We start from the raw sequence: 16,635 nt of genomic DNA, 5'->3' as shown, positions 1-16,635 counted from the left end.
GTCTATCTAGTATTAAATCTTAATAAAATCCTCAAATAAATAAATTTAATAAAATTATATAAATTTTGATGAGTATAACAATCCAATTGAATAATTAACTATTTATATATATATATATATATAATATGTATTGTATGACATATATTAGAATAGAGGATAACTATTATCTAGACTATGAAAATCTGATCTGACAATCTTATTTTATACCACGGTCTTTAGATTTAAATCATCCAATAACTTAAAAAAGTGATATAAAATTAATGGAAAGTTTATAATGGATTACCTGTGATGATTAAAATTAAGAGTAAAAAAATCTGTTTCTATACTCGTGATTTAAATAACTCTACAAAAGAGTTGATCAACACCACTTGAATGACTTTAGCATGTAAGTTTTAAATGCAAGAATTTGCGAAATGAAAAACTTAATTACCAACAAAATATATATCATACTTTTGAATACAAAAGTCATTCATGTATTTAAATACGTATTAAATTGGATACGAAAGTCATTCATGTATTTAAATACGTATTGTTTTTTATTCATACATTATAAATTACATAAATTACAACAATTCAGCATAGACAACTACATTAGATCAGTAATGGAGAAGCTCCACGACAACCACATACCAAGCAGTGATGAAAGAATGAAGGGCGATCTCGAGTCGACTAAATGATGATGCAAACGTGGAAATGAAGGAGAGTAGCGAGAGATCTGAGAGGGAGTTTCTCACATACAAAAAATGCTTTGAATGAGTAAAAATTTAAGAGAGTCATAGATATATATGGAGATTATTTGTTCGACTAATTTTAAGATTTATTGAAACTCCAAATATTAGATTTCAACACTACACGAACTAAAATGAATGAAATAAGTTTCAATTTTCCCGGCCCAAATGACTTGCTAATTAAATTGTTCAATAATCAAACTAATGATTGATGTACGATAAGGAAGATAATTATTTTTTGAAGTACACATCTAAAAGCCTACGAAATTTTACGACGTCAACTTGAACGTAGCTCAACTAATTATGATATATATCAATCGATTAGACGTTTGAATCTCTCTAAGCTAAAAAAAAAAAAAAAAAAAAAAAAAAAAAAAAAAAAGAGAAAACTCACTTCCAAAATTAATTTTTTGCTCTAAGTTTTAATACATCTGTATCACACATTTAAATTTAAAAATGATAAAATTCAGTTTTATATCAAATACTAAATGTCAATTAATATTTTGGAATATCACATAAAATTAATGAAATTTAAAAATATAAACAGAAGTATTATTGAAATTAGAAAAGTTAAGATGGATTATTGAAATTAGAACTTAGTTTCTAATCAAGACATTTTTAATCCAATTTGAGGAACTCGATTAAACCGCCTAAACGAATTTTCGGCTCGGTTTAGGATCCGGTTCTTTATCTTTCCCCTTGATTTTGATTCTTTCGTACATTCCTAATTCCCATCTCAATTCTTTAGAAATGAGATTCAACTTTCAAAGGGTTGAACCGAACCAATCGACGGTCTAGTTGGTTCGGTCGGCACAGTTTCTCAACATTATGAGAAGTTCGAACCGAACCACTTACACCCTCGACTACTATTAGTTACAAAGTTTACTCCCTAAACTGCTCCATCTATGAATACTTCGAATCTCTAATCTTTTGATCGAGAATATATTTTCTAGCTAGCTCAACCGATGAAATTACAAGAAAACGCATTAAAGCGTTTCAAGAGTACGACGAGAAAGTAAAGAAAAACTGTACAGAGTTGTAAGGTTGAGAATAAAATATTGACATACCGATTCTCCTATAACAGACCTACACAGTAGTTTCTCATTCTTGCTATAGTTGTTGCAGGCCATCCATCACCTAAAACATGTGTAAACAACAAGAACATAATTAGGCGTAATACATTATGTTAATTGTTTTTGTTTCAATATACCTATTTTTTGTACACTAAAACCATTATTTATTATTTTCACTCCTCAAATGCATGATACTCATTTCGGTATCGGACTGTTCGATAGTCATTTAGTTTTTGTTTTTTTAGAATTAAGCTTTTTATTTATATATATATAGAGAGAATGATCACGGATTTATAAACAAAGAATACTCTCTCCACAATTATGGGACCTTTGGGGGAAGCCCAAAGCAAAGCCATGAGAGCTTGTGCTCAAAGTGGACAATATCATACCATTGTGGAGAGTCGTGTTCGTCTAACATGGTATCAGAATCATGCCCTAAACTTAGTCGTGCCAATATATTGGTAAATCCTCAAATGTCGAACAAAGGACTCCAAAAGAAAAGAAGTCAAGCCTCCTCGAAGGCAGTAAAAAATGACTAAGACTCCAAAGGAGTTGAGTCTCGATTAAGGGGAGGCATACTTTGTTCGAGGGGAGGTGTTGGATGATGAAAGTCCCACATCGGCTAATTTAGGAAATGATCATGGTACTCACTTGTAACCATTTTTACCTCTCCATTGGTATGAGACCTTTCGAGGAAGCCCAAAGCAAAGCCATGAGAGCTTATGCTCAAAGTGAATAATATCATACCATTGTGTAGATCTTTCTAGTAGTATGACTCCTAAAATTTAAGGGTATAAAATAATTTTTGCTCTAAAATTTTCGGACAATATCAACTATATAATAAATAATAAATATTTTGTTCTTTTGAAAATGGTAATCAAGCCATAAAAAGAAATTACTAGTTAGAAAATTAGTTATGAAAAAGTAAACTTTCAGACAATAGTGCGAGGGAAAAAAGACGAAAAAAAAAAACTGGGAAGCATAACAAGAGATAGAGAAGACATCTCAAAGAAGTAAGAGATATGTATAGGAAAACGTGCAGAAACTAGAAGTGACAATGGTTGGAAAGCTGTAAAAAGTGGATGGATGAACACTAACCTGGGAAAATTTCTGATGAACCAAAAAAGTCATCCAAGATGAAGGATTGATCGCCTTTTTATTCCTCGTTTATTGCTCCACTCGACCTGCAACCTGTTCCCATCAGACTAGTGACAAATAAGGATTGACTAATGTACATCTTTTTCACAAATATCCTATGCATGGGTTAAATAAATTCTCTATATATGACTTAAACAAATTGATGTAATAGATTCTGAGATTCTTTTTTAATCACTCTCTTGTTACTTATTTTAATTATTCTAGGACGGAAAACGTAACTGTGAGATCCCACCTCGGTTGGGGAGGAGAATAAAGTATTCTTTATAAGGGTGTGGAAATCTCTCCCTATCAGACCCGTTTTAAAAACCTTGAGGGGAAACCCGAAAGGGAAAACCCAAAGAGGACAATATATATTAGGGGTGGGCTTGGGCAGTTACAAATGGTATCAGAGTCGGACACCGGACAATGTGCTAGCGAGGAGGCTGAGGCCTAGAGGGGGGGACACAAGACAGTGTGTCAGTAAGGATGCTAGGCCCCGAAGGGGGTGGATTGGGGCGTCCCACATCGATTGGAGAAGGGAATGAGTGCCAGTGAGGACACTGGGCCCCAAAGGAGGGTGGATTGTGAGATCCCACATCGGTTGGGGAGGAGAACAAAACATTTTTTATAAGGGTGTGGAAACCTCTCCCTAGTAGACGCGTTTTAAAAACCTTTTTCGTATTCCAACATGAAAATTACAAAAGTGAGAAAGCACTCACCAAGATTGTCTACCTCAAGACTTTTTAAGGAAATGTCAAACTAAGTTCGAATTTCAACATGAAAATAACAGAAGTGAGAAAGCAACTGCCCTTCATAAAATATAACCAAGTTATATGAGAGTAATCATTAGTAAGGGTAATGAAAGATACAAATCTAGTTTTGGACACAAATACTAGAATGGCTCACTTATCAATCCTACCACTTGGACTATGATGATGGAATTTGACAAATTGACATAAACCAATTTAATGAAAACGAGTTCTTTAGGATGGAAAGAAATGAATGAATAGAACGCAATGTACCTATGAAAGTGCTTCCTTGTGTTTCTTCTTCGAATCTCGACAAAACCCACTTCCACAACAGCATTCAAATGCCTTCACAGGATGATCTTCATCGTCAAAGTCAATTGCATAGTCCTGTGATTCTCACAAACGTAAAACTTCAAGATCATGTATAATCAGTGGCGCATATGGTAGAATAAAGTACAACTTAAAATATTAGTAAACATGTATCCAGCACTGTGAACGTGTGGCAAACAATTATTAGACACAACTTCAAATATTAGTACTTTTTAATTACTTCTGTAAAATGAACTGAAATAGAAATATTAATAATAATTTTTAAGTGTTAAATATATTGAACATATATTTTAGCATATTAACTTTAAATTTCCTTTTCCAATAAAAGTAACATCTTTTCAGAAGAAGTTTAATTTTTACCCCTAATGTTACCTGTGCAAGTTAATTTGAATGTTAAACTATCAATGTCACCAAATGTAAGTCCTAAGCATAACCGTATGGTTGTTAATACCTCCTCAAAACTAAATTTGAAGGTTTCCCATAAATTAACCGATAAATCATTTAAAATTCAATTCACATCACCCCAAAATCATGTCAAAGAAATGCTCAACCCCAATCACAAAATTACAAAATTTAGCCACAAAATCAAGAAAAGAAAAGTTCAAACCTAACAAGAAAGTGCCCAAATCCAACTAGTTAGAACTTAAAAGCATTCAACACAATAGAGGATCAAAAATCAAAATTTTAATTAAATATAAAAATAAATCAGAATAGAGCTTAGTTTTGTTAGTCAAGCATACCTACCCATGTAAGCTCTTCCAAAGCTTTCACTTCCCTGCTGGTAAAAAAAGCAAGCTGCACATACAGGATGCGAAATGAAATTAGACGGATTTCTTTAGCTAAATATAAGATGCTTCCATTTTCCAGTAGAAAGGGCAGAGTAATATTCTTTTTTTTCCCCAAAGACAGCGACACCTGAGTTGTGAACATTTATAAGTTTGTTAAGATTCATACATGATAATAGTGGTGATCGGGGGTTTCGACTTCAACAGGAATGTCGATCAAATTTGCATCAGAGCATCTAAAGAAGAAAAACAAAATACATTGAAGTTAGGGAAGTGAGTTACATGGATTATAAATTGTAATGTATGCATATATATATATTCATATACGGAAAATAATGCCCTGAAAAAAAGTTTAATGGAAACGAAATAATCTCAGTAAAAATAACCTTCTTTAATCTATGGGGTTGCCTAATAATTTATTCCTTTCTGTATTTTACATGAAGTTCAACCGATACTTAGATCAATCACAGATCAACCAACAGATTATCTTGTTTAAGGAAAGGAAGATTGTTGGAATTTGTAATGTTTATAAGTATTATACATATTAGTCGTTAATATTTAGTCTTTATTGTATTTATTTTCTGCTTACGTTGTAGTGAGACTTTCTTCTATATAAGCATAATATAATAGAATATCAGTATTCTCTCCAATTCAATAAAGATACCAATGAAATACGGAATTTTACCTAGTAGACTCAAATTTTACTTCTTTTTTCTTTTTCTTTTCACGTCTTAGGATTCCTATATTCCTACTTCTATAGTTGCATTAAATAAATTCTTGTATCTCAGACATACATGTAACATATCAGCAGCAACAACACATAAAAAAATAGAAGTTATAACTTTAAAGATGCAGTAAAGGAATGAGAGCATTTGAAAAATCCATATCTCGTGCAGTAAACTTCCATTAAAGGAAATTTAAGCAAAATAAAATAATGTGTATGCAATGCTTACAATACCTGTGGTTGATAAATCTTGCAACATTTCCATAATAAGTTGCATCCAAACAGAGTAACTCGTCATCCTCTAAAACTCCCTCTGAGCCCCAGTCCGCATCAAGAGTTACTGGATATGTATGCCTCTCATTGCCAGTTCTCTGCATATTTCGATCATACAACTCTGTATTCGTCAGTACTTCACCAACGTACTCACAGACAAAAGACCCTTTTGGCAAGTTATTTAGAGTTCTGAGACCCCATCCTTTTCCTTCGCGAGTGAAGAAAACCTGAAACATGGAGGTCAAAGCATGTATCTTAGCTAAAATCAAGTCGCAAGAAATCTGGTTTAAGGTTACCAAGTCAAACAAGTATCCATTTCCTTTATATTGTCATATGCATCATGAAGGTTCACGAGCCAGTTTAAAAGAATCACCAAGGGGAAAATATCAAGAAAAATGCAAAGGCCAGAACTTGACAAAATAAAACAATGCACGAAAGAAATAATTTAACAGCTTCCACGTTCATTTCTCTGTCTTGCTACTCAAATAAACAGATCAAAACCTATCTATTGAAGTTTGAAGCAACCAAACTTTTTTAATTATACTGATAAGATCTTATGAGAATTTTCTGAATTAGTATGAACCACCCTAGAAGACCAAATACTCCATGTTAACCAATAGTGAAGTAGTATTGTGAAGGAAGAGTGAAAAGTACTCCACATAAACTCTCTTAAGTTAAGGCTTGAGTTCCTTAAAAAGAGATGTCTACACTCCTAGGAATTCCCTACCTACCCAATGACATTGGTTTCAGGTACAGGTACTCTTTTGAGATTTTTATGGTAGTACTTTATTGAATGAGGTCAATAATGAACAGGTTAAATCAATAATATCCAACAACATCGTGAATTATACAAGTTGGAGGAAAACAGTTTCAGAACAGGAACATCATAGGAAGATATAAATAAATCTGACCTGCAATTTGCATGAAATACCTCGTTGTACGACTCGATTTCCACATTGCATGTCACATCCACATTTGCTCCAGCATTCTTTGATAAACTTCCTGAGCAAATGACCCTTGCACCGCTCAGGCTTCCAGTCATTCTTTAACCTCTCGATTGGGCAATCTTCACAATAAAAAAGATGTTCCTTCTTAGGCTCGCATCCCATAGACATACATTGATTCAGAAATTCTTCTTTCAGTAGACCTTCTTGTGTATAAGCAAAATCCCCACCAGTTTCTCGAGCACAAGCACATGGATAAGATGATAGAAGGCAATCACCTGAGCAACTTGAACAGCATTCGTCCTCTGAAATCCGAGCCATTGAAATGCTGACATTGGCATTTTGAAAAATTATGTTGTTTGGTATGTAATTGAACTTAGGGATAGACTCATTTCCTAATTCATTAACCCAAGATATTTTAACTTTCTCTGCACCCTTTGTCAAGTCATACATATTATACAAAGAATGACTTTTATTTCTTTTATTATGTTGATCACGAGTAATTGGCCCCACGTGCTCAGAAGAAGTTGAACACTTGCTAATATAACTGCTGCATTGATCTTGAAAAGGTGCAGTACTCAGTGGCCTCGCACACTGAGAAGAACTTGAGCAAATCTGGTATGAATTGCATTCCATGTTACCATTTGTAAATGCATTCTTATCTGATTCAGCAAAAAGGAAGGGTACCACCAGAGAAGTTAAGAACAGATTTAAAAGAAATTTAACTGCACTTCATCTATTAAAATAATCGATTACGAGAAACAATCTGTGACAGATAACACAATATTTTCACAGAAAATCATGGTTTTCCAGCTGTTTTAGATGATGCGAAGGATAAGTCAGTTTTTCAAATTTTACTTCTCCAAGGGTAAGGAAGAAGTGTCAAATGACCTAATTGGCTTAAATTAGATATCCCTGTTCTAATTCCTATCTACCAAATGAGATGACAAAGACTCAGCAGCACCCGTTTCTGGCTGGGCTGCTTATGAAACTTTTTTTTTGAAACAATATGTTTATAACAAAAGAAATGAACACGAATTGGAGATCATATATACCACCAATCTCAAAGCCAAAGTAGATTGTCAAAAAAGTTATTCTTTTGGCATTAATAGGAAAAAAAAAAAAAAAAGGTTAATCACAACAGGTTTTAGGCCAAATTCCATCTACAACATAGGCAGCATGTTTAATCCATAGCATTCAGATCAATGATTATCTCAGGTTTTGACTTCAAAATCTTCATGGTCCCACTCCAACCAATTTTCCAAGCAAGTAGCCATGATAACTTCCCACCAACTTCGCTAATTATAACAATTAATTGAAGGGAAATTATAAAGAAATTAATTAAAGGAAAATTAGAATGAATGGTAAGATTATACGTCATATTTGTAAATTTGTTACATGAAAAAAATCATTTGCAAATATGGAGAACTTTCCCTCATATTCATTGTTGTACCATTTTTGTATCATTGATATGTCTTGTGAGATCCACATCAATTGAAGAGGGGAACAAAACATTCTTTCTAAGGGTGTGGAAACCTCTTCCTAGTATACGGATTTTAAAAATCTTGCGGGAAAGCCCAAAGAGGACAATATTTGTAGGGGTGGTTTGAGTTGTTAGAGATGGTATTAGAGTCAAACACTGAATGGAGTGCCAACAAGGACGCTGGGCCCCGAAGGGGGTGGATTGTGAGATCCCACATCAATTGGAGAGAGGAATGAGTGCCAGCGAGGATGCTGGCCCCAAGGGGGGGGTGTGGATTGTGAGATCCCACATCGATTGGATGGGGAACAAGTGCCAACGAGGATGCTAGGCTCTAAAGGGGGAGTGAATTGTGAGATCCCACGTCGGTTGGAGAGGGGAACAAACCATTCTTTATAAGGGTGTGGAAACTTCTCCCTAGCAGACGCGTTCTAAAAATCTTGAGGGGAAGCCCGAAAGGAAAAGTCTAAAAAGGACAATATCTGCTAGCGGTGAGCTTGGGCTGTTACTATAAAGTATATTAGTAAAATATCATTTATGTGTAAAGCACATCACTAACATAGCCAATATTTAGTATATCACTCATGTACCATTTTTGTAGATAAAGTACATCATTGATATACCTTAGTAGATGCATATTTTAAGAGCCCAAACAAGGGTTCACTTTAAACAGCAAACTTGGTATTAACTGTACTGTAAAAGTAATCAGATAACAAAATGACGTTCCTTAGACAAATATATTGCCATTTTTAATATTCAAAATTATAAATAAATACCTGGATGAATTGCTGAAATGGGTTTCACTGATGACAAATTTTCACTGGGCCTAATGACTATACCATGTTGAATCGACTTCGTAGTTTCCTGTCCAGCATTTACTTCAGACATTTTATCCTCCCTTACAACTGATTTATGGCTTGAGCTACCAATGGTGGGCAAAGCCTGATTCTGTTGTTCTCCTTCACGTGGTCTCTTTAGAGAAATTGGAGAATTTTGGTCATGCAAAAGACCGCCTCTCTTTCCTTCTAATTCCTATTCACAACACAATAAAAGATCAGTCTCTGACATAGCTTTCTTAAAAGGAGAAAAGTATAAATAGAAACCTCATTTTCCTTGTGCTCAAAATATGCATCTACTAAGGTGCGATAGTTGTCTTCTTCAATGAGCTTCCAGTTTCCATCATACGTCTTTAGCAGATCCCTCAAAATTGGTTTTACTTGGTCATCAGGAATTCCTATTGATCTTGTTGCACTCAATGCCTTGACAATTTTCTCTTTCGAAGACATTGGAACACCCAAATATTGATGGAATTCAAGGAAACCTGTTTCCTATACTAGAGTAAATTATAGACAAAAAATGAGAACGTTGGGCTACATATTACTAAGTTCATACATAAAATCTGAGCAATCTCGAAATTCATTGGAACAAATTTCAAAATCTCTAAAATAGATATGAACAGAATGAAAGAAATCGGAAAAAATGACAAACATGCAGCAAGAATACATTCAAAAAATTAGAAAAATGTCTAATTTCATGAAATGGGTAAAATATACAGAGGAATCCCTTGCATGTGGATTTTAAAGAAAATAGCTCGTATACCAAGAACACTGTAGAAATGGTTGCAAGCAGAGTATCAAACAAAGATGAACTGAACTATACACTTGGTAAACGTAAACAAAACTCAATAGATCTCCTACCACAATTAAAATTTGTAAACTCATCTCGACAATAGCAGAATTCAAAACACAAGACTCTTCTACTTCATCATCATCATCATAGCCACAAGAAAACGCAGCAAATCGATCCTTTATAGACATAGAAACGAAAACGAGAAACACAACAATGCATTTGTTCACATTTCTCCCTAGATTCCGCAAAAATCGATTTTAAACAGCCAATGAAAAAGGAAAACATTCAAGAAAACACAAAAACTTCAACGGCCAGACTGCGGTTCACCATTACCAATACAAGATCAAACAGAAAGAAACCGAACAACATCAATGCAGTAGGTAGCAGCGGTCTTTCCAAGACGTTCAAACGTACAAAACAAACACTCTCAGCATCCAAACAAGACGAAAAGACTCAAAACTCAAAGCAAAGAGCATAAAGAAAATGAAAAACAGAGAAAACAAGAGCACATGCAAAAGAAAAACTCCAAAAACGAGCGTTACCACTCCTTTCAAAGCTTCATCAATCACAGAGTTCAAAAAAGCTCTCCAAAAACCGCAATGGCGTAGTACGCAAGTTTTCAGTAGCGAATGAAGTCGAAAATCCAGGAGTGAAGAAACGAAGCCACCATTGATTGAGAACTTCAAGGAGAGAAGAATCTGGTATGGTTTTGAGAGATTGAGTGTTCGGGTAGTGGGAAGATGAGGAAGAATGACGAACGGGTTACAGGTACTCTGCGAGCCAAGTCTGGACCGATTTTTCCAGAGAGAATCATGTGTGGGGTCGAGTTCGTTACCCCATTCCTCTGCTACGCGCTACACGCAAAATCCATGTACCTTATACGTGTTACAATCCTATTGGTTTGTACGATTTTACCAATTTTTTTTGTATAACTTCTAATTTAATTAACATAATAATAATAATAATCCATTATAAAAATATTATTTTATTTTAGTACTATTTTAATTGATAATAGTGTTGTTTATTTTAATAATTGATTTATTGTTAAAAATAATAAATAATTACATCAACTAAAATATATTAAATATATATTTTTTTTTAATTGAAAGAACATATATTAACAAATATTCCACTCTAACAAAATAATTAATAAATTAAATGGGAATTTTTAATTTTATAAAAATATTAGATATCAAAATAGAGTATGTTTTTATTTTTATAAGAACGAAAAAAAAAATATTAGGAAAATTGTAAAATAAAATTAGAAACGCGTGAGACGAGATAAATTAGTGGATATAAAATAATTAATGAAAAGGTTATGGCACGAGATTGACGAGATTTTAGAAGAGGAATGTGATTCCTCTTCGAATGGAGTCGGAATCTCAAATTAGCCGTGGGTCCCATCGGTTAATTTAATTTGTGAATTTTAGTAAACACGATGATCGAAATAAAAATGTTATTCTTATTCTGATTCTGTTACGGCGTTTATTTTGTTTTAAGATATTTGAGAATAAAATACTTTAAAATGGAATGTCGGTAAATGTGATGATTGTTTGATATTGCATAAGAATACTATCATAATTTCAAGTAAATAAATAATGTTTATATTGCTCGAGTGATTGTCGTTTGTTGCTACTGGTGGGTTGCAGTGGTCACCGATGGTTGTGATATCCCACATTAGTTGGTGAAGAAAACGAAACACCTTTTGTGAGAGTGTGGAAACCTTTTTTTGTAGAAGACATGTTTTGAAGCCTTGAAGGGAAGGGAAAGCCCAAAGATGACAATATTTGCTAGCGATGGGCTTGTGCGTTACAAATGGTATCAAAGCCAGACACCAGACTATGTGCCAGTAAGGAGGCGGTTCCCTGAAGGGGTAGATACGAGGCGGTGTGCCAGCAAAGACGCTGGCCCCAAATGAGGTGGATTTGGTGGGAGTCTGATATGAATCCAACAATTGATCACTTACATGTACCGAACGTGCAATTACAAGAAACAATACAAAGAAGATTCAAGTATCAAATCAAGAAAATAATGGAGTGGCTGATATTGGAAAGTGATCAGAAGACTTGAAGTTGAACTACCCAATTTATGAATAACTTATTTTCTTCAGTTTGTATTTAATAGCATTTATTAGTAATTTGTAGTCGGGGGTGATAGAGTTATTTTGTGGGCTTATTTAAAGACATGTAATATTCAATTTTGAAATCATGCTCGAATACAAGAACCTTTGGGTGGTATGTTTCTTTCAAACCTTGCTTTAGGTTTGATGTTAAAAATCGATTCCTTCGATTAGCCATGATCAAGCCAATTCTGAAGTGAATCGTCTTGGTATCTAAGAGTGACCATCATAGATTCCAAGTTCGATCTAAGAGTCATTCATCTCCTAACCAGCTCTTGGTTGGAATCAATCCGTTAAGTTAGCATTCTCTATAAATGTTTGCAAGGATTCTAGAAGGACCCTCTAGCTTTGCAAATTCCAGCATTGCAGGCGCATATCAGAGTCCGACATCGATTGGAGAAAGGAACGAGTGCTAGCGAGGGCGCTAGGGCCTGAAGGGGGAGGTGGATTTGGCGGGAGTCCCACATTAGAGAAAGGAACGGTGCCAGCGAGGACGCTGGGCCTTGAAGGGGTGGAAACATTTACCTAGCAGACGCGTTTTAAAGTCTTGAGGGGGAACCCGAAAGGGAAAGCCCAAAAAGGACCGTATCTGGTAGCGGTGGGTGGCCGTCGTCGTTGATCGGGCAGCATATATTATAATAAAGAAGTAATATTATTGCATTATTTTAAAATATAAATTGTAATAAAGTTAATTAATAATCATCTTTTTTTCCACAAGACTTGAAAAACATGAGGAGAATAAGGGCTAATCCAATGGATGCAAAGCCACCCAACACAAGAGCTGCTACCCTCCCACTTGAACCATTGTTCTTGTAACCTTTAAAGATAGAACAAATAATATTATATAATTATTTTTCATTTTCCAATAATATTTTTAATTAATATTCTTTATATATATATATATATATAGGTTCAAGATTTAGTGATGTGAAGAACTCGATCAACTCAATTTAACCTAACAACCCGTGTATAAGTTGTGTTATCAAATAGTTTAGAGACTGAAAGTTTGAAAATAAGGAAGTTCTCGAGGTGGGGATAGAGATGCAAATGACTTTTCCGTCCTTACGATTTTTTTTAAGGGAATGTACGGGATAAAAAAATGATATTTTGAAATAGGGATTTATCGCTTAGCGTGGTACGAAGAGGGGCAGGGACGTGGAACTTGTAGGATAAAAAAAAGAATGTTTTGAAATAGGGATGTTCATAGTACGTGGTAAGAATAGGGACGGGGATGGAGAGCTTATGGGATTAAAAAAAAAGAATGCTCTGGAATAGGGATGTTCACGTGACGTGGTAGGAACAAGGACGAGGATGACTTTTCTATCCTTGCGAAAATCTACTTTGAAAATTTACGGGATCGAAAGGAATGTTTTGGAATAGGGATGTTCTCAGGACGTGATTGGAATAGTGACGAGGATGTGGAACTTGCAGGGAAAAAATGATGGGGATGGAAAACGTACGGGATAAAAATAATGAGTACTTTGAAATAAGAATGTTCATAAAACGTGGTAAAAACAAGGACGGGATGAGTAACTTACGGGATTAAAAAAATGAATGCTTTAAAATAAGGACGTTCACAGAACTAGATAGGTACAAGGACGAGGATGGAAAACTTTCGGGATAAAAAAAATGAATGTTTTGAAATAAACACGTTCACGGGACATGGTAGGAACAGGAACAGGGATGAGGAACTTACGAGATAAAAAAAATGAATGCTTTGAAATAAGAACGTTCACAGGACGGGATAGGAACACGAACGAGAATGACTTTTCTATCCTTACGAAATTCTATTTAAAGAATTTACGGGATCGAAAAATGAATGTTTGGAAGTAGGGATGTTCATACGACGTGGTAAGATCAGGGGCAAGAATGTCTTTTCTATATTTTTGAAAGAGGGAAAATTACCTGAGGGGTAGGCATAGGTAGCATAGCTGAGATAGCATCCATTCAAATAAACATCAGCAGACAGCGCACCGCCGCAGTCGTCCTGCGCAACCTCCGCAGCACGGCCGACACACTCCGCGCAATCGCACCCAAACAGCGCCCTCTCACACTGCGCCACCGCCCTCACTCCCTCATTCCGCGCCTCCCAAAACCCATTTCCACTCCTCACAATCCCCTCCTCCACCGCCCACAGCGCCCCATTTCTCGCGCCGGTCCCTTCATCATAAGCATAGCCCTTAATTTCTCCACACTCCTTATGCACCAACTCCCAATTCTTCACTTCCTCTTCAACCTCCCCGTCCGTCTCGTACCGCATGTAACACCCCCTCAGCTGCACGCGCGCGTTTCTAGCTCCTGCACACAACCTGTTCGACAAAATGCCTAGCTGAGTAACGCAGGTTTGGCAGGCGGTGGAACTCATGTCGCCTCTGCATTGGTACTCGCCGGAGATGGGGATGCCGTTTTGGGCGGTGGTTTGTGTGTGGAAGGTGGAGTTTGTGGAGTGTGTGATGAGGGATTTGAAGAGGGATGAGAGGGCTTCGGACGTTGATGTTGATGTGGGTGTTTGGCTGTTGGTGCAGTGGTGGTATATTAAGGCTGTGTGGTCTGATTCAGAGTGGCAATGTAAAAAGAGGAGGAGGAAGAAGAATTGTGCAGTTTTGCTGATGGGTTTCATTGATTTTGAGGTGAGTTTCATTGATCTTGTGTTAACTTTGCTCTGGTTCTGGTGGATCTATTCTAAAGCCTGCTAATGGTAGGTGAATTGTACAGAAAACTTTAGGGGGCTTAGCACTTACCTTTAAATCAACATATATTCAAACATATATTCAAAGGAAGGAGATTATTCACCGGGTTTTCCTCAAAGTTTTTAAAATGTGTCTGGTAGGTATAGATTTCTGCATTCTTTACAAGAATGATTAGTGGTACCTTTGGGGCTTAGGATATCCTCGCTAACACTCGTTTTCTTATGAGACCTCCAAATCCACCCCCTTCAAGAGTCAATGTCTTGTTGGCATACCGCTTCGTGTCCACCTTCCTTTGGGTTTTCCCTCAAAGTTTTTATCTCGCGTCTGGTAGTGAGAGGTTTCACACCCTTATAAGAATGCCTCGTTCTCCAACTGACGAAGAATCTCACAAATATGGAATCAACATATATTTTATTTATTTATTTTTGTTTGTGAATGTTCGAGATAGTTTGCATGCACTTCGACCCATTCCATAAAGTTCTCTCGTCTCTAAGATATTAGATTGTAAAAGAAACTTGCAAAATTTCGATATCTAAATTCATTATTTATTTATTTATGAAGTTTTCTCGTCGGAGACTCTCTTTTCGTCTTTAGAATATTGGATTGTATTGAGTTTCCTGCCTACCTTCATCCAATTTGGAGCTAACATTGTACTTTATTTTTTTGGGGTTAAAATTTAAAATACTAAAGTTGGTCATCTAATATGCTGCTAATGGCTGTAATAAATTACTAAATTTTTGACATATGGTCAACTTTGTAAAAAAAAAAAAAAAAAAAAAGGTTAAAAGTCTTATATTTATATGATATTTTGACTAAATATAAACTTTAGTTTTTTATTTTTTATTTTTCATTTTGGTCCAATTCTTTTTAAAGTTTTAATTTTAATTTGATTAATTGTTTTTTTTTTCAATTAAGTCACTATTATCATAAAATGCTAAAAATAACTGAAAGGATGATTTAATGTTAAAATACATTTTATTGATTGTGTTAAAATTTAACATGTAATAAATTTATTCAAAATTGTTTATATATTATCATTTTTTTAATAAAAAATTGGTGTTGGAGGAACTTGAGATTTGGTTGCATTTTGCATTCTAGAAATTATAACACCAATTAGACTCTTTGTTTTATTTGGCAAAGGACGAAGAAAAAGCCTAAGTTCGGAAATATTTGATAGCACATAACATGTGTTATTTCTAGATCATAGTTTTTGGTAATTTTGTTTATTGTATAGAAATCGAGCAATTGGAGCAAAACATACCTTTTTAGAAAAATGTTGGTGAAAAAAGAATTTGAATGTGATGTCCCATGTTGATTGGGGAGGAGAACAAACCACCGTTTACAAGGGTGTGGAAACCTTCTCCTGATATACGCATTTTAAAGCCTTGAGGGGAAGCCTAGAGGAAAAACCCAAAGAGGACAATATCTACTAGCGGTAGATCTGAATCGTTACATTAAAGCAGCCAAGAGAAGGAAGAATTAATGTAAAAAAATCTAAAAAAGAATATAAGAATATTTGAGATGCTCTAAAATGCATAAATCGAGACGTTATCATTTTTGACGCATCTTTGACAACTTTAAATACTTCTAACAATTGGTTTATGGGAAACAAACGAAAAAAATCTCAAAAAGAATATTGAGATGCTCTAAAATGCATAAACCGAGATGTTATCATTTTTGCCGCATCTTTGACAACTTTAGATACTTCTAACAAATGGTTTATGGGATCAAACATTGTGAAGATTAAGACTTGATTTGCAAATACATTGTGAGCAGATTAGAAGAGACTTGTTGAAGCAAGATGAGTAAAAATGGAAAGATACCTATGGTAAAAAGCAAATATCTAAATATTTGTCTTATAATAAAATATCAAATATGATATATACGATAAATTATAATTAAGTATAAATATAGTAATGATTTTTAACACTACAAGAACTAAAATTTTTACCTTTTACAAATAGGGTCATACAC

General features: G+C 34.9%; 2 protein-coding genes and 1 long non-coding RNA gene across 3 annotated transcripts; 1 reads left to right on the top strand and 2 right to left on the bottom strand.

Annotated features, from left to right (window-relative positions):
* Positions 1-1,593: 1,593 nt before the first annotated feature.
* Positions 1,594-10,624, bottom strand: LOC111444207 (histone-lysine N-methyltransferase SUVR4-like). Its single transcript, XM_023082218.1, has 10 exons — positions 10,395-10,624; positions 9,327-9,551; positions 9,000-9,255; positions 6,711-7,405; positions 5,761-6,026; positions 4,972-5,038; positions 4,762-4,812; positions 3,961-4,074; positions 2,900-2,992; positions 1,594-1,865 (listed from the first exon to the last, which is right to left on the bottom strand). The coding sequence occupies exons 2-8, from the start codon at positions 9,507-9,509 to the stop codon at positions 3,961-3,963; spliced, it is 1,632 nt and encodes a 543-aa protein (XP_022937986.1). The 5' UTR covers positions 9,510-9,551; positions 10,395-10,624; the 3' UTR covers positions 1,594-1,865; positions 2,900-2,992.
* Positions 3,324-12,386, top strand: LOC111444208. The gene is made up of 3 exons (XR_002710663.1): positions 3,324-3,443; positions 11,772-11,786; positions 12,354-12,386. It is a non-coding gene; the product is annotated as an uncharacterized LOC111444208 (long non-coding RNA).
* A 277-nt stretch (positions 12,387-12,663) lies between these two features.
* Positions 12,664-14,336, bottom strand: LOC111444451 (cysteine-rich repeat secretory protein 11-like). Its single transcript, XM_023082547.1, has 2 exons — positions 13,877-14,336; positions 12,664-12,788 (listed from the first exon to the last, which is right to left on the bottom strand). Exons 1-2 carry the CDS (start codon positions 14,334-14,336, stop codon positions 12,664-12,666), a joined length of 585 nt encoding a protein of 194 aa, XP_022938315.1.
* Positions 14,337-16,635: the final 2,299 nt, after the last annotated feature.

Source organism: Cucurbita moschata, unplaced genomic scaffold (assembly GCF_002738365.1).
Source record: "Cucurbita moschata cultivar Rifu unplaced genomic scaffold, Cmos_1.0 Cmo_Scf00006, whole genome shotgun sequence".
NCBI lineage: Eukaryota > Viridiplantae > Streptophyta > Magnoliopsida > Cucurbitales > Cucurbitaceae > Cucurbita > Cucurbita moschata.
The sequence above is the reverse complement of the archived record's forward strand: the minus strand, read 5'-3'. Positions and strand labels throughout refer to the sequence as shown.

Coding starts and splice junctions, on each gene's coding strand:
- LOC111444207 (XM_023082218.1), bottom strand. CDS start 9,509: ATGTCTTCGAAAGAGAAAATTGTCAAGGCATTGAGTGCAACAAGATCA. Junction 9,256..9,326: donor TTGAGCACAAGGAAAATGAG/GTTTCTATTTAT, acceptor TGTTGTGAATAG/GAATTAGAAGGAAAGAGAGG. Junction 7,406..8,999: donor CATTTCAGCAATTCATCCAG/GTATTTATTTAT, acceptor TTGCTGAATCAG/ATAAGAATGCATTTACAAAT.
- LOC111444451 (XM_023082547.1), bottom strand. CDS start 14,336: ATGAGTTCCACCGCCTGCCAAACCTGCGTTACTCAGCTAGGCATTTTG. Junction 12,789..13,876: donor TACCTATGCCTACCCCTCAG/GTAATTTTCCCT, acceptor CTATCTTTAAAG/GTTACAAGAACAATGGTTCA.